At 42.9% G+C, this 20,575-nt stretch overlaps 1 protein-coding gene across 3 annotated transcripts in view; it reads left to right on the top strand.

Annotated features, from left to right (window-relative positions):
- Positions 1 to 235: 235 nt before the first annotated feature.
- LAMP2 (lysosomal associated membrane protein 2) overlaps positions 236 to 20,575 on the top strand; it is a 37,950-nt gene continuing 17,610 nt past the window's right edge. For 2 of the 3 annotated variants that reach the window (NM_001113244.1, NM_001034570.2), the window contains 6 exon segments: positions 236 to 432; positions 10,354 to 10,472; positions 11,144 to 11,366; positions 16,505 to 16,663; positions 17,578 to 17,744; positions 19,077 to 19,199. In NM_001113244.1, coding sequence (NP_001106715.1) covers positions 369 to 432; positions 10,354 to 10,472; positions 11,144 to 11,366; positions 16,505 to 16,663; positions 17,578 to 17,744; positions 19,077 to 19,199 — 855 coding nt within the window. In that variant the 5' untranslated portion in view covers positions 236 to 368. 3 annotated transcript variants of the gene reach the window in all.

Below are 20,575 nucleotides of genomic sequence, written 5' to 3'. Positions count from 1 at the left end.
GAGTCAGAACTGAAATAATCTATACTATCTACACCCCCCAAAAAAGTTCGTCTCTCTTTAAAAACCTCAGAAAGGGCCGTCCGCGCGCATCTCTTAGGAGCATAAAAATGACTGTGAACCAAAAAGCCAGGGCGTGGTCACCCCGCCCACTGGGCCCAAGCGTCACCACCCCTAGGGCCGCTTTCAAGCGCGCTGATTGGCTGAGGGCAAGAAAGAGCCCCGCCCCTGGTCTTATGACCCGCGCTGAAAGCGCCGAGTCCTGGCTTTTGCAGCGTTGTGGTCGGTGGTCATCGGCCCTCCTATCAGGTTTCCGCGAGCCTTTTCCCTGCTGTCGCTGCTCTTGTCGCCGCCGCCTGCTCTCCGGGATCATGGTGTGCTTCCGCCTCGCCCCGGTTCCGGGCTCTGGGTTCCTTCTCCTCTGCCTCGTCCTGGGTGAGTTGTCGGGCCCTTCTGCTTAGTCCCTGATCCTGGGCCCGGGGCTCCCAGTTTAGAGGCAGTAACCTGAAAGACTGGTCCGGGGGGGAGGGGGTTGAGAGGCTGAACGACAGACACTGGGCGTTGGCGCTGGCCCGAGGTGATGAGCAGTGACCTAGCGAAGGCCCGACCGAGGGATGGCGAGGGACAAGGGCCCATGAGAATAAAAAAGAGCAAGGGGTCCGGGTGGACGCCGAGGGAGTAGGTAGGGAAGAGCAGCAGAGGTGGAAAGAGTAACTTGGGGGAGATGCTAAGGAGAGGTGAGCGTGGGAGGGCGGTACGTGCGGATTCTGGGGTGGCACGGACAATTAGAGTCCTGGTCCTAGGATCAAGGAAGAGTTTTGAAGATGGTGGGAACCTGTGGGGCGGGAGAGAAAACTGAGGAGGGAAGGGGACTGCCTGCGTGGAGAAGCTTGGGTTAAGGAGGGGGGGCAGATAGGGGGAGATTCTGAGGGGCAGTGAGAGGCTTGGTGGGGTAGAAGTTTAACGCTGTGGAGGAAGGGTGATTCAAGAGATCATAAATTGGGGTTTGGTACTTGGAGTGTTGATGGGGAAGGGGGAGCTAAGGTGGCTGGGGCAATTTCCAGACGAGAAAACTTGTACCCAACCTCTGGAGACTAAAAGGGATGAATACAAACTTCGGTGGGGAGTGAATATCTGACTTGGAGGTGCTGAGGACATAGTTGTTTATCTTTTTTTAAACCAGTTTTGTTACTTCCTTCCAGCTAGACTGATTAAAAAAAGGTACCCATATACTGAGGTTTTGGGGGTGGTGTATCTGAGTCTTTTATGCTGCCACTTTGCGTTCAGAAGCTCCTTTTCTTCTCTCTCACACAACTGGCCTGTTACCGCCTGGTTTTCGGAGAAGGAGGGCAGGTCATTTTCTAAGGATCGGGTTTTTGCTAGGTCCTGGCTGCTGGCGCTCTGAGCGCCCCGCGCCCCACCTCCACCCCCACCCCCACCCTTCCACCCGCAAGCTTTAGGTCCCCGAGGCCTTTAAATACCTGAGAGGTGAACTTTGGCCAGAATGTTTCTTCCTGTCCTGATAAATTCTGAGCTTGTTTACTACCTGACCCTTGCCATTTGTGACCTAATAAAAGACCGGAAGGCGCAGACTCAGGTGGGAATAGAGAAGAAATAGATACAGTAGGGGCCCGGGAGGGGCAGTGAGAGGCACACATTTTGTAATTCACATTTCAGTAGAAGAATGAAGTCAACACGTGGAATGGGGGATTCTCACCCAGGGGGCATTTAGCAATGTCTGGAGACATTTTGGGTTGTCATCACTGGGGATTGCTTTTGGCATCTAGTGGGAAGAGGCCAGTGGTGTGTCTAAACATCCCACAAGGCACAGGACAGCACTCCCCCACCCCCGCCCCCATAAAGAATTACCCATCTCAGAATGTCAGTAGTGCCAAAAGATGATGAATCTGGCTCCAGAGCCATGGAGTTGGAAGGGGTCTGGATCATCTAGTGATTCTTAAGGATCTTTGAGGGTGGAGTTAGGGGGAAGTTCCTGTCAGATGAAAACTATCTCCAGACTGAAATTAAGATATTTGTCTTTTTCACACTTATCCTCTCCTCAGTACGGTGGAGTTTTCCAGAAGCTGTAGAATGTGTGATGACATCACCACTCTCATGGGTCTGATGTGTTTTAGTCCCTTTTTTAGTTTTAATTTGTAGTACAGCAAGTAGCAGTGGATATAAGTCACATAAACAAAGCCCTTTGAGGTCCTCAGTGGATAAGAGAGTAAAGGGGCCCTGATGCCAGAAGGGAATCTAGCTGTGCATTTAGTGCAGGAAAGCCTCTAGCCCTTTTGAAAGGGGCCGTGGAGCTTTGCTCAAATGTAATGTGCCGCCTTGACTCCCCTGTGAAGCACTTGGGGAGGCCAGATGACCCTGTGAGAGGATTGTTTACAGTGAGAAGCACCTTATCAGTGACTAGAACACATCTGACCAAGGCATCTGGTAATCAGTAGTTCTCTGCCAATTGGATCAGCACAAACAACACTTTTATTGTGCAGAGAAAGGGGGAAAAATTCATTGTCTTGTTGGCTTGCTTGTCATTTTTTTTCCTTTTAATGAAAGCTTTTTTGTGTGTTCTTTTTACAAAACCAGTGCTTGCTCATTGCAGAAAATAAACAGGCGAAAAGAAGCACGTTAAAAAAGCCATCAGCTCATCTGCTAGTTTGCCATTTATTGTTTGGGACTAACATCCTCTTGGAAGATTTTCAGACTCCTGTGTGTGTTTAAGAATTTAGCAATTCTTCAGTTGCTTGGTGGATTTTGCACCTTACCTTTATGTATCAAAATGGATACCAATAATAGTTTTTTGGAAAGTCAGTGAAGTATCTGCTGTGAAATTCAGGCTGTTCCTGAGCACTGCAGAGGGTCCCAGGGAGGAGGATTTGTTCCTGGATTTATGACCTTATGAACTGGTAGTGCACTGGTTTCACTTGGTAATTTTATAACTCTCTCCCAGCTCTACCAGGTAGCTCTTTAAAAATAGATGGCTTTAGAGTAAGTATAGAAAGGAATTCTTAGAGCCTGTGTGTTGGCCTTTTTCACAAAGATTAAATTATGCTAGTATTTATTGGAATGAATTAGACCTGCCTACTCTTGCCTGGAGAATCCCATGGACGGAGGAGCCTGGTGGGCTGAAGTCCATGGGGTCGCTAAGAGTTGGACATGACTGAGCGACTTCACTTTCACTTCTCACTTTCATGCATTGGAGAAGGAAATGGCAACCCACTCCAGTGTTCTTGCCTGGAGAATCCCAGGGACGGGGGAGCCTGGTGGGCTACTGTCTATGGGGTCGCACAGAGTCGGACACGACTGAAGCGACTCAGCAGCAGCAGCAGAGAGCGTCTGAAGAAAAGCTACCTAGAGGCGTTAGAGTAGTGGATGAAAAACTTTTCCTAGCATCATTGCTTATGTTTCCCCTGTGACATTATAGATTTCAGAGTTCTGTGGTTACTGATTCCCATAACTAATCTGACTTCTAGTTTTTATACGGTGGAGGCTATTCTGGGTGGGGGAAAACCTGATAGAAATTTCCCAAGTGTGTACTTCACTGGTAGAGCAGTCGCTCCTTCCCACAGTTGTTGATGGAAGCCACTAGGCGAAAGGTTCCTGCTCTCAGGGAGCTTACCTCTTAGTGGGGGAAGACAGCCCCTCAGGTCAAGAACAGAATTGCAGAGTGCCATAAGCAGGTGAAGGCAATGAGGCACGATATGAGGAAGAAGAAAGAGCCGGTAGGGAGGGAGTGGTGGGGTTGACCCTCTTTGACATTTGTGGTCAGAAGGCCTTCATTGTTGGGTGACATTTGAACAGAGACTTGAAGGAGGCCAGCCCACGTGACTTACTTGGAGGAATAGGAGTCAGTCTTATCTTGCCCAAATGCCTAGGTTGTTAGGCTAGCCTGTTTTCCACCCTTTTATTCCCCTTCCCCCTAGCCCCCCTACCTCACTAGGCAAATCTCTGTGGATTTATTTAGTCTCTGTGTGGAGACTGTCTGCTGTACCGTTAACTTCCCATTGCCTCCCTGGCACAGGGCCTGGGGGCACGGGGTTAACTCAGTAGGCTTTTGTTGAAGGTCTTCGTTGGTGAGCGCTGGGGAGACATCGGTGAACTAGATTAAGTTGGTTACCTTTTTCTTCTGTGAACCTTACATTGGGTTTTGCAAGATGGAGAACTTTAAGATCAGTGCTAAGCTGTACAGATGATTATAAACCAACTGATTAAAGTATAATCCCATATAATAATGCTGGTATCTTACCTGTTGTTCACTCGCTAAGTTGTGTCTGACTCTTTTTTTGACCCATGGATTGTAGCCTGCCAGGCTCCTCTGTCCAGGGGATTTCCAGATAAGAATGCTGGAGTGGGTTGCCATTTTTTCCTCCAGCTCCAGGGTATCTTTCCAACCCTGGGATTGAACACTCGTCTCCTGTGTTGGCAGGATTCTTTACCGCTAGGCCACCAGGGAAGCCCCATCTTACCTATATCCCTTCACATAAACCTAAACAGTAGTGAAGGTTCACCTGGGGAACCAGAACATCCTGGATGAGGAGAATAAATAAAATTTTCACAAAGAACCAGTTTATCTCTCTCGGAGGTGATTGAAAAGTGAGATTTTTCTGTAGCCTTACCACTGATAACTTTGGTTCACTGTTCTTCTGAAACTATTCTGGTTTTAATAAAGATACTCGAAAGGACAGGCTTATTATTCATCTGTTGTTCATTGGTTATCACATCTGATAGGATTTATAGATATTCACGTATTTCCCGTGAGTGCAGCTTTCTTCCACTGGATCCTTGAGTGGAATTTGTGATGAAGGATTATTTCACAGTATTATAGCTGAATTCAGTGATCCTTGGTGCAAGAAGACTGCTCTTCCTCCTGTAGTGATGAAAGCATTTCTATCATAATTTCAGATTAAAGTGAACAGAGATCCTGTCAGCTCCCAAAGTGTACTTTATAAGTACTTGTTGGTATCCTGCCTTGCATTGAAAAAGAATTCTGGAGGTCTGCCCAACACCACTCAGCAATAAGCACTTTCCATTAGTTGAATGGAAATCTTTTATTTCCTTACCCACTCTCTGACCTTAAAACAATATTTCATAGCTTGAAATCTTTTTTTTTTTTTTTAATTTTTAAGAGATTTACCAGAAATCCAGAGTATCAGGAACTACCACGTGGTAATTGTTACTTACATTAGGAACTGAGGAACAGTTGATTTGACTTGGTTGACTCAACAAACCTATGAGTTGAAAACAAAGTGTAAATAGATACTGTATGCCTATGTCCTGGTTTTTTTTCGTGTTTTTGTTTTTAAGATCCTTTGCTCAACCTCATTCTGAATTGATATCAGAGTTTGAGGACAAGAGTCCATCACTTAATACAATGAAAGTAGACAAACTGAAAATTTGGGAAGGGATCCCTTTAGGTGCTGTGCTTCTTAGAAGGGGAAAAAAAAAACTTTTAAGTTGGAATCTCTTAACTTGCATGGCAAAGGTCTTTTTGCTCTGAAGGGCTCTCGTGCTTTCGAAGAATGTGTTAGAGAAATACACTGTACAATTCTTAGCAAGGTTGACTTGCCCAGAATGTCACAACCAGTGTTTAAATTGGACTGCCTGATTTGAATTCTAGCTCTTCAGCTCCAGTGATGGGTCTCTTTAATTGTCTCATTATACTATTGCCTCTTAGATAATTGTTTTTCATTGGTTTTGTTTTACTACTGTTATAATGTTCCCCCCCCCACCCCCATATTGTTTACAAATGTATATTTTTCAACCACACTTTGGATCAAAAAGACTTAGGAAAACCTAGCCACATTTTGCTGTGTGTCATGCTTAGAGACCAGAGTTCTGAGTCCTAAAAGAACCTATAAATGCTTTCTTTGGAAACAAGAGGATATTTGCATTTGGGAAAGTTGATTTTGCCTCTCCCCCCCAGCCCCTTTGGAGAGTAAACTCAGGTCTATAATTACACACTCCAGGATATATTCAGCTGTGTTTTTTAGTGTCATAAAGTCTTTGACAAAAATGGCTGGCTAGTCTAAAATCAGACACTTCGATAGGATGCAAGTGGCTTGCTGAAGATTTTTTTTAACCAAAATGTAAATGTTTCATCTATAAACTTCTGGGAAAAGCAGTATTCCTAGCTTAAATCCATGTCAAAATGTATTGTGGAAAAAACCGACATGGGGGTTGAGGGGAGTATCCAGAAGACTGATGGGTTGGGTTCATGATTTGGAAGAGGTGAAGGCTTAGACTTCCTGTAATTAGATTAAGCTGTGTTCCAGGTCCTGATTGCATGGTATTTTCACCTGGATATAATCAATCAGTATTTATTGACAATGTAATATATTCAGCACTACTAGGGATGGGGGGAGATGGAAGTAATAGATATAGTCTCCCCTTCCCTGACACCTGTGATGGATGACATTCATAAAAAAGACACACTCCTAGGGGCTGTGCATAGATAAGATCATCTGCCTAAGGGAGAATATTAGAATTCAAATGAGTAGCAGAGACCTTATCAAAAGCGAATCTTGAATCTATTCGTGTGTATCATTCATTCACGGTCTTTGGTACTTTTTGTATTAGCTAACAACTTATTTGCTGTATACTATAATTCACCCTGGCACCTCAGTTTCTTGTGAAGTTACAGTTGAAAACTGTTGTTTTGGAGCTTACAGTAATAGAGACAGGATTAACAGGCATAAAGGAAGTGAATAATTCAGGGTAGTATAAAGTATATGGAAGTGTGGCAATACGCACTGTGACTGCTCCTTGAGGGCTGTTACAGTCAGGAAATCTTTAAGGAGAGAATGGTGGCTGAAAAACGGACAGCCTATCAGTCTGGGTTCTTAATTCTAAACAACAGAAATTAAATCTCATCAATTTTTAAGCAGAAAAGGAATTTCTTAAAAAGATATTGGGACATGTGCATACACTTAGACCCTGCAGTTTCATTCCTAAACATACACCCAATAGACACACCACACACACCTGTGTTCACTGATGCGTCCATTTGTAAAAGAACCAAACTGGAAACTCGCCCAATGTCCATAAGCAGTAGCATAGACATGCAGTGGAGTACTGACCTAATGCAGGAAGGCTGTACATACAGAATTAGAAATGACAAACGGCAACTACGCTCAACACCGTGGGTGAATCTCGAAAGACATAATGTTGCATAAAAGAAGCCAGATACAACAGAAAGTATAGTGAATGATTTCATTTACATCAGGTTGAACAACAGGCAAAAGTAAACTGTGCTGTTTGTTAGAAGTCAGGTTGTTGGCTGCCCTTGGAAGGGAATTGGTAACTGGAAGGGGAAGCGAGGGAACTTTCGGGGGAGCACTTGGAATGTTCTGCGTCCTGACACAAGTGGGTTCAGTTTGTGAAAATGCTTCAAGCACTTGCAATCCCTTCTGTATGTATGCTGTATACACTTTTCGGTATGTATGTTACACATCACACATTAAAAAAAAACTCACGTTGTGAGAAAGGTACAGTGGATTACTCAGAATTGAAGCCAAGTTCAGTGTCCCAACTCATGCCACTGAGCTGCACTGCCGCCGCCAGGCATTAAGCAGCAACATGCCCTGCTGGCTGGCCCCTGCGCATTTTCAGCTGTTACAGTGGGGGGAGGTGGGATTGGCCAGAAATTGTTTTTAAAAAAGGGCGGGGGTGTTGTAGATTTGGGGACAGCCAGAAATAGTGAAATCCCCTCCCAGGGAAACAAGTCTGTTTCAGATGGTAGGAACAGTAGAAGCCTGGGACAGAGGTTGACTGGAGCGCGGTAAATGGGTCCAGTGGAACGAGTTCAGCCGGATGGCAGGGTGTGTTCTGGGAACACGGCCTTGAGAGAAGTTGAGGAATAGGGTGGGGCAAGATTAAAGATTACTTTGAAAGTCAGGCAGAGGAATTAAATTCTAGCATGGGTATTTTGGAGCCCGTAAAAGGTTTTGAACAAGACAGTATCCTGAGAGGGAGAGGCGTTTAAGGACCATGAATCTGACAGCACCTCTAGGGGCTGCTAGGACGCATCTGTAGTAAGTTAGGGGTATGCTGGTGGGTTTGGAGTAGAAACTAAAGGCAGAGATTGGATTTCAGAGGGAATTGGAAGGGAAAAAAATCAATAGGACTCAACAAAGAGAATGAAGGAGAAGCCAATTCCCAAAACCTTTTGAGCCTGAGTGTCTGGACAGGGTGCTGCCTTTCCTTTCAAGCCAGTGAGGCTGAGAAGTGGGGAACGAGTTTGGTGATGGACAGAGAAGCGTGGTGTGCTGCAGTCCATGGGATCACAAAGAGTTGGACACAACTGAGCAACTGACATCAAAACTAACATCAAAACAGCCTACCCACCTACCCAAGGGCCCAGCACATTCTGTTCTCTGACTTCACAACCCAGCACCCTGGGAGAACTGTGCTTTCAGAGGGCTTCTTCCACCCCCAGCTGCCCAGGGGCCACTTTTACTCAATGCCTGTGACCTCAAACTCGACAGTTCCAAAACATCCATCACCAACTCCTGGAGCTTGCTCCGACTCGATGGACATACAGATGGACTAACGTCCATCGAGTCGGTGATGCCGTCCAACCATCTCATCCTCTGTCGTTTTGATGTTAATGTAGCGGCAAATACAGACAACTGCCTTTGCTTTCTGTTCCAGAGAGCCGAGTCCTCCACCCTTGATACTGATCTTTTGATACTGAGTGCTTTTTCACGTAGTTTTGTTTGCTACTCTGATTTCTTTGGAAAGAAAATGATTAACACATGGCAGGCTTTTTTGGTTGTTTCTTTTGAATGTTTTGGTGTGTTTTTTTTAATGAGTTTATTCAGAATCAACAAAGAATTTAAAAAAAAATTTATTTTTGGCTGTCTGGGTCTTTTTTGCTTTGCGTGGGCTTCTAGTTGCAATGAGTGGGGGCTACTCTCTAGTTGCGGCGCTCGGGCTTCTCATTGTGGTGGCTTCTCTGGTTGCGGAGCACCGGTCCTAGGGCTTGCAGGCTTCCGTAATTGTGGCACACGGGCTTAGTGGTCCTGCAGCATGTGGGATCTTTCCAGACCAGGGACCAAACCCATGTCCCCTGCATTGGCAGGCAGATTCTTAGCCGCTGCACCCCTAGGGAAGTCCTGAATACTTTGAATACAAGGAGAATGTGTTAAAATGGGGGACTTTAAACAGACCAAGAGAATGTGTATGGAAAGCAGGCTTCCAGCTGATCAGAATTCTGAGCTGCAGTTCTCACCACTACTGCAGGGTAGCCTTGGATCAGTGATGGTAGCTCCATTCCAGATTGTTCTGAGAAAAGAATGGCTGTAAAACCTACTTAGGCCTCACAGGTCTTTTGGAGCCTGTAGCCAGTACATTTAGGTATTGTCAGTGACCACGAGCTTAGGCGTATCAGATTCAGGCTTGGCGAGGCAGCTTGGTCTCCAGAGCATGACGCGGGCTTTGTGTACAGCTTGAAAGCTGTTGCTGAGGCACGCCTTCTTGGTATTCCTCTCGGGACTCGATTCTCTCTAGTTTAGAGCGTGTCCCCACTTGTAGGTGACGCTGGCATGCTTGGGTATCATTCAGGCTGTACAGCTATCTCAACAGGAAACAGTGCACCCCTTGGTGAGACAGTGAAGAAAATCCTTACATGGTGGTCCCTCATTTATGCTGCTGGTGTGTTTTCTGGCATATCGTGTTTTGAGTCTTTGGGCTCTTCAATGTAATAGGTGATGTCCCCCATTTAACCTAGTGTAGAAGATCAGAGTCGAGGTAGCTGAAAATCCCCAAAGCTTTTCTGTCCCTGAAAGGTTTCTCTGCTAAAAAAAGAGGTAGCAGGTTGAGAATGGAGGAAGGGACTTTGAGTCCACGTCAAAAGATGAATTAGGCTTTCTAATCGATTGGGTTTTAAAATGAAACTGAAATGATAAACATTGTGTTTATAAAAATTAACTTTTTGCTTGTGGATCTAACAACCTTTGTAATACTCTTCCTTTGATCACGTGATACACATGCTTAGACCTGGCCCACATTTTTACATCAGAATAAAAGGGTTTGCCAAGACTTCTCAGTGTCATAGGTCATGTAGTTTGACAGGATTTAAAGCACCAAGATCGCAGAAATCAGAGCTATCATTATTTTTATAGAGAAGGTTCCACCAGCTGGTTTGAGAAAACACCCCTTCCACATTTCCCCATCACCTCATTTACCTAAAAAAAATAAAAGTCTTAATAAGTAATAATTGCCTAAAACTAGCAAGGCACAGAGTGTGGAAATGATTATTAGGTTGAACTTTAGGGATGAATAGAGCTTACTTTTATTTTATATATGTTTCTGTAGTCCAATTTAAAAATCTTATTGTTTTTAATCTAGGCGCTGTCTCGTCTTATGCATTGGAACTTAATTTGACAGATTCATCAAACGCCACTTGCCTTTATGCAAAATGGCAGATGAATTTCACAATACGCTATGAGACCACAGACAAGCATAATGTAAGTGTTTTTATTTTTCTTTGGGTTTTATAGTAGGAATTTAATTATATTCTCTTTTTTTAATCCTTTGCATTCATTTATACAAATTTGATTTCATGTTAACTGACACCATGTACATTTTGTGGAGCTATTTAGCATGTACACTTGAAGGTATTCTATTTAGTTTTGAAGTGAACTTTTTTATTTATTTAGGAATGAATATTTTAATTCATCAGTTCTTTGGAGGTTTTTTGGAATTAGTTAAGGGAAAATGATCTGAAGACTATGGTGTTTCAGGTTTAACTATTTCTATAATTTTCAACATGTACTAACATCGAAGCTCTTTTAAATAGCTTGCTATTAAAGTCACCTTTGGGTGGAGGTGGGTTTATCCTCTCAATCCTTTTTGCCTTATTTCTTTTCGTTGAGATCCTGCCTGCTTACAGCCTGATATATATATATTTTTTAAGTCAATAGCTGAACTTCAGACTGGTTTTCCTTTTGTTTTTAGACATACATGAATTTGTCCAGAGGGACTGGTGTGTAGGTAAAGAATCGGAAACCCGTCAGCATAGACGGGCCAGGCTGGCTAGTGGGGTGTGATGTCAACTTCATAGTGGCACTCACGGTGGAAATGCTTGTTCTCATTGCTGCCTGTTTGGGACTAAGCCCCAGGTGTCTTTTTCTTTTAGAAAACTGTACCCATTTCAGACCTTGGTGCTGCAACCTACAATGGAAGCTTTTGTGGGGACGACCAGAATGGTCCTAAAATAGCAGTGCAGTTTGGGTCCGGTTTTTCCTGGATTGTGAATTTTACAAAAGAGGCAGCATCTCCATCTACTTATTTAGTCGACACCATCTCATTTTCCTACAACACTAATGATAACAAAACATTTCCTGATGCGAAGGAAAAAGGTAACCTTAAGAATTGGATTGTGTTTGTGTTCTCTTGCTCTTCATTAATAATGAACAATGTAAATAATTTAAAAGCCGTGCTTATGCATGTCTGTCTCCCTAATTGGAATGGAAATGTCATGTCTTTGGATTTTCTTGCACAGCATAGTATTTGATACAGTGAGGATGTTTGATGTCATTGCTTGATGCTTTACTGTGTACCATGTAGTACTCTAAGTATGTTGCCAGCAGCATCTCACTTTTAAGCCTTACAGCAACCCTGGGAAGTAGATTTTATCTCAGCTTTACAGGCCCGATGAGATGAGATATCTTTCCCAAAGGTCACACAGGCTAGTAAGTGGTAAGCTGGTGTTTGAACCAAAGTCTGTTGAACTTATGTGTCCGTGGCACATGACTACTGTTATTTACTTCATTCAATAGTGGGCAGTCAGTAAGTGTTGAATGAATGAGAAAATCCTTTACTGATAACTATTTTAAATGGGTACAAGTTTAGTAACCTGAGACCATCAGAAAAACTTCATCTTCGAATCTTGTTACCGTTTATATAGGATTTTGACTGTAAAGTAAAAAACGTAAGGGAAAAGAGTTGTTAAAAAAAAAGGTAAGGTGACTAAAGTCAGCATTTGCTGCTATTTTGAGACAATTTTAGGTCAAAATGAACTTGGGAAGGCATTGGGAATTAGACCATTCTGGTAACTCCAGAATACTGGAGTTGGGTAGCCTTTCTCTTCTGCAGGGGATCTTCCCAACCCCAGGGATTGAACCCAGGTCTCCTGCATTGCAGGCATAGTCTTTACCAGCTGAGCCACCAGGGAATCCCAAGAATACTGGGGTGGGTAGCCTTTCTCTTCTCTAGGGGATCTTCCTGACCCAGGAATCGAACTGAGGTCTCCTGCATTGCAGGTGGATTCTTTACCAACTGAGCTACCAGGAAAGCCGCTCTGGTAACTTACTAGAAGTGAAATGTGTTATTAAAATATTTTGAAGGCATGGATAATGGAGATTTTAGTCTTGCTAGGAATATAATTCTCTCCTTTCTTCCCCTTCCACTGAGATTGGGATATTAACATGGTGTTCCTAGTAGCTTAGCATTTCTCACAGATAGTATTTCATCCTGACCCCAGAAACACAAGTAGATGGGCTTCAGTTGCCTGGTCTGGGGGATGAGTAATTCATTTGGATTTATGGAGTATCAAAAGATTATATTTTTAAAGACCCAGAAGTGAGTGAGCTCATGTAAAACATGGGCAGTATCACTAACTGAGACTCAGAAATCAAATCCTAGTTTTTTTTTGTTGTTTTTTTTTTTGTTTTTTACTGATCTCTTAGTTTGAGAGGATAACTGAAGCAAGTTTGTTATTGGATATTTTGTATATTTAGCTTTCTGCTGTATATTGTCTTTCAGAACTAGGATTAGGATTTGGCCCTAACTTTCAAGGAGCTTAAGAACTAGTTGGAGAGACAAAGTGAGTGAAGTTGTTTTCCCAAGTATACATGGAAAAATTGGAAAGAACATTGAGATCTGTGTGGTTTTGTTATTGTTTGTGTTTTTGGGGTGGAGGGTTCATAAATCTTTTCTGACTTCTCAACGTACAGAGTGAACTTTACCTATGGTACATAGTCCCTGAGCTAATCAGTGGATACCTGTGGACAAGAGGGCCTGATGACAAGCAGAGGACGTCATGCATTGGAGGAGTGAGAAAGCTTGGTGTAGAGGAGGAGGGCCTGAGCTGAAACTTCGCCTAATGGTAGATTTTGAGTAAGCGGAGAATTTTGAGCAGAGTATTTCCAGCAGGGGCAAGCACAGTATGTGCAGTAGTGTTTGGAGAGCCGCCCAGTTAAATAGAGGCTATACATAGTAGAAGGAAAATCATGTTGGCCAGGTGCAGTGAGTCTAAATTAATAGGGGGCTTTGGAAGCCAAGGAACTGCTTTTAGCTTGATGGGGTAGGCACTGGGGAGCCATTTTAGATTTTTAAGCAGGAGAATGATGTAACAAAAGTAAGAGACAGTAGTTTATAAAGAATGTTCTGCAGGATTAATCGGGAAGTGAGGAGACTACAGGCAGAGATACTAGCTTAAGAGACTGTTACAGAGCTCAACGGATGATATAATAAGTACCTGGACCAAGGTGGGGTGGCAGTAAAAGCTGCTGCTGCTGCTGCTAAGTCGCTTCAATCGTGTCCGACTCTGTGTGACCCCATAGATGGCAGCCACCAGGCTCCCCCGTCCCTGGGATTCTCCAGGCAGGAACACTGGAGTGGGTTGCCATTTCCTTCTCCAATGCATGAAAGTGAAAAGTGAAAGTGAAGTCGCTCAGTCGTGTCTGACTCTTAGTGACCCCGTGGACTGCAGCCTACTAGGCTCCTCTGTCCATGGGATTTTCCAGGCAAGAGTACTGGAGTGGGGTGCCATTGCCTTCTCCGGCAGTAAAAGCAGATGGGGGTTAATCTGACAGATTTAGTGGGAAGACTGTGGACTTTGAAACGTTAACACCGATCTCTCTCCCCATTCATTTATTTATTTATTTTTGGCCGTGGGCCTCCCAGGTGGCTCAGATGGTAAAGAATCCTCCTGCCAAGTGGGAGATGTGGGTTCAAGCCTTGGATCAGGAAGATCCCCTGGAGAAGAGAATGGTTACCCACTCCTGTATTCTTGCCTGGGAAATCCCATGGACAGAAGAGCCTGGCGGGACACAGTCCATGAGGTCGCAAAGAGTGGGACGTGACTGAGCTACTAAACAGCATCAACAACATTTTTTTTTGCTGTACTGAAACTATTTGAAACTATTTGAGATTTTAAATGACTCCCTTAAACAAACTGTTGATAGTTTTTTGAAATAATTTAGCATCCTATTTTTAGGCATCTGGTAATTGAAGTGACTTTGAAGTTGTTTATTGTTTTTGGCTGTGCCACAGTTTCTCGGAGTTTAGTTCCCAACCAGCAATTAAACCCGCATCCTTGGCAGTGAAAGACCGGAGTCCTAACCACAGGGAATTACCTCCTGCTGTTTCCTTTAAATTTTTCTTTTTCATGATTAAAATACAGTGTACTCTGCTCAGTGTTATGTGCCAACTTGGATGGGAGGTTGGGGGGAGAATGTGCTTTGCCGCCCAGTCGTGTCTGACTCTCTGCAACCCCATGGACTGTAACCCGCCAGGCTCCTCTGTCCATGGGGATTCTCCAGGCAAGAATACTGGAGTGGGTTGCCACACTTTCCTCCAGGGATCTTCCGAGCCCAGGGATCGAACCCAGGTCTCCCTCATTGCAGGCAGATTCTGTACTGTCTAAGCCACAATGTATATGTATGGCTAAGTCCCTTCACTTAATCACCTATACCCCAATACAAAATGTATTTGGTGTTAAATGAAAAATTTTTTAAAATTACAGTGTAGAAATAGAAAAGTACAGGAAATAACAGAACCACACATAAACCCATTACCCAGAACTAATGTCGTTTTTTCCATATTTGCCTCATTGTTTTATTTCAAGAAATAAAAAACCTTACCAGGTAGTCTAGAGGTTTCCTTTGTACCCACTCCTCAGAGCCATTTTCCTCCCTGCCTCCCAAGAGGGGATCACTCTTGGGAGTTAGGAGTGTAGCCTTCCTGTCTATATGTTTGTATTTGACTAATATATATGTCAATATGTGTTCAGACACAATGCATCATTTTAAAAATGACAGTTTTATAACGTAACTCCGGTGTGTCTATGACTTGTTTTTGCACTCATTTGTATTTTGAGGTCTGTCTATGTACAGCCAGTTCAGACATCTGTTCACTTAGTTAACAGTGAAAAATGGTTTTGGAGGAAACTGTTCTGGTTCATTGGTTTAAATTTTTTTTCCCTTTGGCATTTCACTATAGGCATTATAATAACTGCACAGAAAGGCGGTAACTTGTTGCTTTCATATTGTGAGATTTTCCTAAATGGAATAGTCTCTAAATTCTATCCAGGAAGAGGTTTCAAAAACTCATTTTAGTTACTTTCACTTACTTTGGGATTGTAGCACAAAAATAATCCTTGATTATTCCATCTCTCTTGTTTGTTTTGTCGCTAAGTCATGTTGCTTCTACCTTAGATAAGTGTTTGCAATTTGCCTCTCTGTTCTCTTCTTGGGCTTCCCTGGTGGCTCCGTGTGGTAATGAACCCGCCTGCCAGTGCAAGAGATGTGGGTTCAATCCCTGGGTCGGGAAGATCCCCTGGAGGAGGAAATGGCAACTCAGTCCAGAATTCTTGGCTGGGAAATCCCATGGACAGAAGGAACTGGCAGGCTACAGTCCGTGGAGTCACAAAGAGTCAGCCGTGACTGAGCGCGCACGCATGCTCTCTTCTTACTGCCCCTCACTGTCTTGGTTTAGGCAACTCCTCCTCATCTCCCCTGCTTTTTTATACTTTTCTTTCTTTCTTTATTTTTGTGCTGGATCTTTGTTGCTTTCAGGTTTTCCTCTAGTTGTGACCAGTTGGCTTCTCTCTAGTGTGCTGGCTTCTCATTGAGGTGGTTTCTTGTTGTGGAGCATGGATGGTAGGGCGCATGGGCTTCGGTAGTTGTAGCACGTGGGCTCTGGAGCACAGGCTCGATAACTGTGGGCTTAGTTGCCCTGCGGCATATGGGATCTTCCCAGATTAGGGATCGAGTCCATGTCTGCTGCATTGGCAGGTGGGTTCTCTACCACTGAGCCGCCAGGGGAGCCCTCATCTTTCCTCTTAACCAGGTCATTAGCGTACTAGCTAGTTTACCTCTTAAATGACTTTGCTTACAAAGTTTTCTGCTCTGCCTGACGTCTACAGTTTTGCTGTCTTCCTTAAATGACATGTTTGTTATTTCCAGCTTTAAAAACTGAAACTTACCTTCTATTGCTAACAAAACAATGCCCAACCTGTCCTTAGGTCATAGAATATGCTGCAAAGTGTGACCACCTGCAACTTATCTTTCCTTCCTAATTCCATCACCCCTTTCCTCTTAACCCCTTGTGTTTTAGCCACAGTGAATTGGTCAGTCCCTGAACAGGCCTTGTCTGTTGTCACTTCAGGAGTGGGGTGGGGCATGCACACAGAAAAGGTGAAACTCTGTGTATTTATATGATCACTTTCCTCCTACCTTCTTGGAAATAGCTGTTGTTAAATCTTGTCTTACAGAAGTTTTTACTGTTAATAACCGTGTGGCACTCAAGATTCCATTGAATGACATCTTTAGATGCAATAGTTTGTCAACCTTAGAAAACCGTGACGTTGTCCAGCACTATTGGGACGTTCATGTACAAGCTTTTGTCCAGAATGGCACAGTGAGCACAACAGGTAAGACGTTTCTGTACTTGGGTCCTGACTTAAGATGACAGTATACCAAGAAGCTTTAGTTGAAGTACCATCTGAAGCATTTATATGTTAAGACTGACAGCTACATTGTACTGTAAAGTTTTATAAATAACAGCAATCCTGATTCTGGTAGAACTTGCACTTACAGGTTTCTGATGGACATGTGGCGGAATGATCTTCTGAAATACCTACCTCTAGTGCTCCCCGTGGATAAAACCTAATCTTGGTTGGAACAAATCCTCAAATAGCATTTGATCCTCAGCTTTTAAGCTTTTGAAGATCCCAGACAAAAGCTGAGAAGTTGGATTTGTGTTCTAATCTTGACTTTTATAAATTGATTTGGTAACTTTTATATGGCTTTATTGGAAATACATTAATTTCTCAGCCACCAGTTCTGGAAAACGACCAACACTTCCTGTGAAGAGGTTGAAATGCCTATGATTTGCTGTAGGGGCAACACAGAGAAAAGGTTCATTTGTATTTAAATCCTTCAGTAATTTTTAAACTTTTTTTTTTAGTTAAAAACACTTTTTTTTTTTTTTTTAATGTAGGGGTGAACTGTTTTCAAACTTAAATCTCTGATTTTCATCTCAGAAGCAGGTGATAATTTGGGGGGAACAAAGTGTATAAAAAGATGAGTGTGTGGCCACATGTGAGTAGATAAAGCATTTGGATGTGTCTGGAGCCCATGTGCTGTGTCGTAACTTTTTTAAGATTGTCTGCATATGAAGCAGCAGTTTGAGGACCTCTGCCTCATTTAGTTTAAAATACTAATAATACTTTCAAGACATTCCCTATCCCAAATATAATCCTTTTGGACTTCTGTTTTGAGAAGTATGTTGCTCTTCCCTGACCTTATGAATTAAACAGTTTATTTTGTCCTTTGTATGTCTTAGAGTTTTTGTGTGATAAAGATAAAACTGTAACCACTGCCGTGCCCATCGTTCCCACCACGCTGCCATCTCCAACAAAACCAGTGGTCGGATCCTATTCAGTTGTAAATAGCAATGGTACCTGTCTTCTGGCTACCATGGGGCTGCAGCTGAACATTACTCATGATAAGGTATAGTTGCCTGTTTTTATTGATACGTTCTTTTCTGTATCTCCTTTCCAATGTAGTGGGTCCAGCCTTCAGCCCAAGAGTAGTGTAATAGACTGATGCAGTTTTAAATACTGATCTGATGTTGTCTTGTAGAGTTGTAACTAATTTGAGTTAATACAACCGTAAAGAGTTAATGTCACTGTCAAAGGATTATCTTGGCCAGCAGGAAACCTATTAGTTTAAGGAACTCTGGGGTGTAGATTCTTTTCCCGTCAGCAGGTCACAATATGAGCAGTTTTTTTTTTTTTTAAGAGTAGTCTTTTTTAAAATGTTTATTTATTTTTACTTATTCTTCTCTGTGCTGGGTCTTCATTGCTTTGGGTGCGCTTTCTCTAGTTGCGGTGAGTGGGGGCTACTCATCGTTACTGTGCACAGGCTTCTCAGTGTGGTGGCTTCTCCATTGTGGAGCACGGGTTCTAGGCACATGGGCCTCAGTAGTTGCTACTCTCCAGCTCTAGAGCCTGGGCTCAGTGGTTGTGGCATACGGGCTTATTTGCTCTGTGGCATGTGGGATCTTCCTGGACCAGGGATGGAACCTGAGTCCCTTGCATTGGCAGGCAGATTCTTATTCACTGCACCACGAGGGAAGTCCAAGCAGTTGATCTTTGTTTCAGTTAGTTTAAAGTACAACTCCTTCACACTTTTATGTGAGGGCTTCCCTGGTGGCTCAGATGGTAAAAAAATCTGCCTGCAGTGCAGGAGACCCTGGCTTGATCCTGGGTCAGGAAGATCCCCTGGAGAAGGGAATAGCAACCCATTCCAGTATTCGTGCCTAGAGAATTCTGTGGTCAGACCATGGGGTTGCAAAGAGTCGGACACAACTGAGCGACTAACTCTGTAAACTTGGAACAGTGCAACTGTTTCTCCAGCTGTTTGATGATCTGAATGGTATAGGTAGGTAAATACAGAAAGGAGTACCTGATGGCACTTCTGCTTGCAAAGCTCTATTGGGCCTACAGAGGGCGTTCTGGCAAACCGATCCCATTTCCAGTGTCTTAGGACTTAAACAAGCTAGACAAATGGCTCTTGTGCACCATAAAAAATGTCTTTTCATTTGGCTCATTGTTTGAGGAAGCTTCCCTCTTGTCTTCCTTTTTTTTTTTTTTTTAAAGTCTGCTGAGTTACAGCTTGAGGGGCTTGTGCCAGCTTTGAAAGTAAGACATCATACATTTAAGTATCCAGGAGACAAAAGGAGTTTTTGTTTTCCATGAACTTGATCTTATTGGAATATAAGGTTTTGCTATAGATTTTTATGGTTAATCTATGCCTTTCTCCCCTCCTCTTCCCCTAAAGGTTGCTTCAGTTTTTAATATCAATCCCAACACAACCAACGCTACTGGCAGCTGCCAACCTCAAACTGCTCTGCTCAGGCTGAGCAGCAGCAACATCAAGTATCTCGACTTTGTCTTTGCTGTGGTGAGTAACTGGTTCATCAAGAATTAGGATCATTCTCTCAGAAACACATCTGAAAGTCTCTGTGTGAATGGGTGTGTTATGTTTATGTGTTGAGGGGGATAATTATCTCTCTTTTCCATTTCAACACTACTTAATTACACAGTGTAGTCCATTGATTCCTGTTAATTCTGCAGGGTCACTTCCATGTTCTGTGGACTGGGCTCATTCTCCTCTTCTGCTGTTATATAGACCTTAGGGTAGGAGTAAAAATTAACCCATATCAAAAAAAAATCTAATTTGTACAAATAGATATATGTAATAATAAAGTCTATTTATAAAAGACAAAGTACTTTCCATAGTTTTTTTCCATTATTGGTTAGAAAATTCTCCTGTTTATGTATTATAATATTTAGGCTTTTTCAGGGTTATACTACTTGTCAGAGTACCAGTAATGATGATAGCTAACACTTACTGAGTACTCAGTGAGTCCAAGGCTCTGCATGTACTGCGTCAGGATAGTTTATAATGGTGGCGTCCAGGTTTTCTTTGTTCATGGTCCTATCAAAGGCTGGACCCTAAACAGGAGTTTTCATGCATGTTCGACTTCTAGCTAGCAGAAATTAATCATTGGGGACCTTCATTTCCACCTTCTCAGAAGCAGTTGTTACCCTCGTAATTTTTTGAAGGGTGTGTGTGTGTGCGTGCATGTGCGTGCACAGGTTATGACAAATTGGAATGGGGAAGTGGGGCTAGCTACCCATGAGGGAACCTGTTGACCCACCAAAAGTTAATATATAAGTGGCTAAAAACAGTTGTGCTTTTAAATCAGATTACTCATATCTAGGGATGGGGAAATAGCTTCAACATCTGATATATGAGAAGTTAGGTATGCCTTTGTTTCTTGTCTAAACTTGGTATTTTGAGTATAAAGCCTTTTTCCTCTATGGAAAGTAAGTGGAGTAATTAATGATTATATTTTAGAAAGATTTATAAAAATCTTTTTCCAATATGTAAATAATTTCTCCATTACAGTACACATATGACCAGTGAACTGCTATTAAGAATGTATAGTTAAGCTTGTCATCTTCAATGTGGTAGAGCAAGCTTCCCAAGTTAACCTCATAGAGATTATATTCTAGTCAGTAAAAATGAAGGAAGCAATATTTTAGATTCATTCCTTTTTGAGTGATTAAGCTTGATCTTTCTAGCTGAGGTAGGATCCTAAAGGGAACATGGTTTTTTCTGACTCTCATGGGGAAATATGTAATACTTAATTCCAGAAGACTATTCTAAAATGTAGTTCAAAATAGTGACATTTTAACCCTGCTACAGGCACTTTGAAAAGTCTAGAAATATCTACAGTGTCACCAGAGTTCAGTGGAGCCCATCTCACCTTC

The sequence above is a fragment of the Bos taurus genome, chromosome X (assembly GCF_002263795.3).
Source record: "Bos taurus isolate L1 Dominette 01449 registration number 42190680 breed Hereford chromosome X, ARS-UCD2.0, whole genome shotgun sequence".
Taxonomy (NCBI): Eukaryota; Metazoa; Chordata; class Mammalia; order Artiodactyla; family Bovidae; genus Bos; species Bos taurus.
Note: the sequence above shows the minus strand (reverse complement) of the source record. Positions and strands in the feature narration are given on the sequence as shown.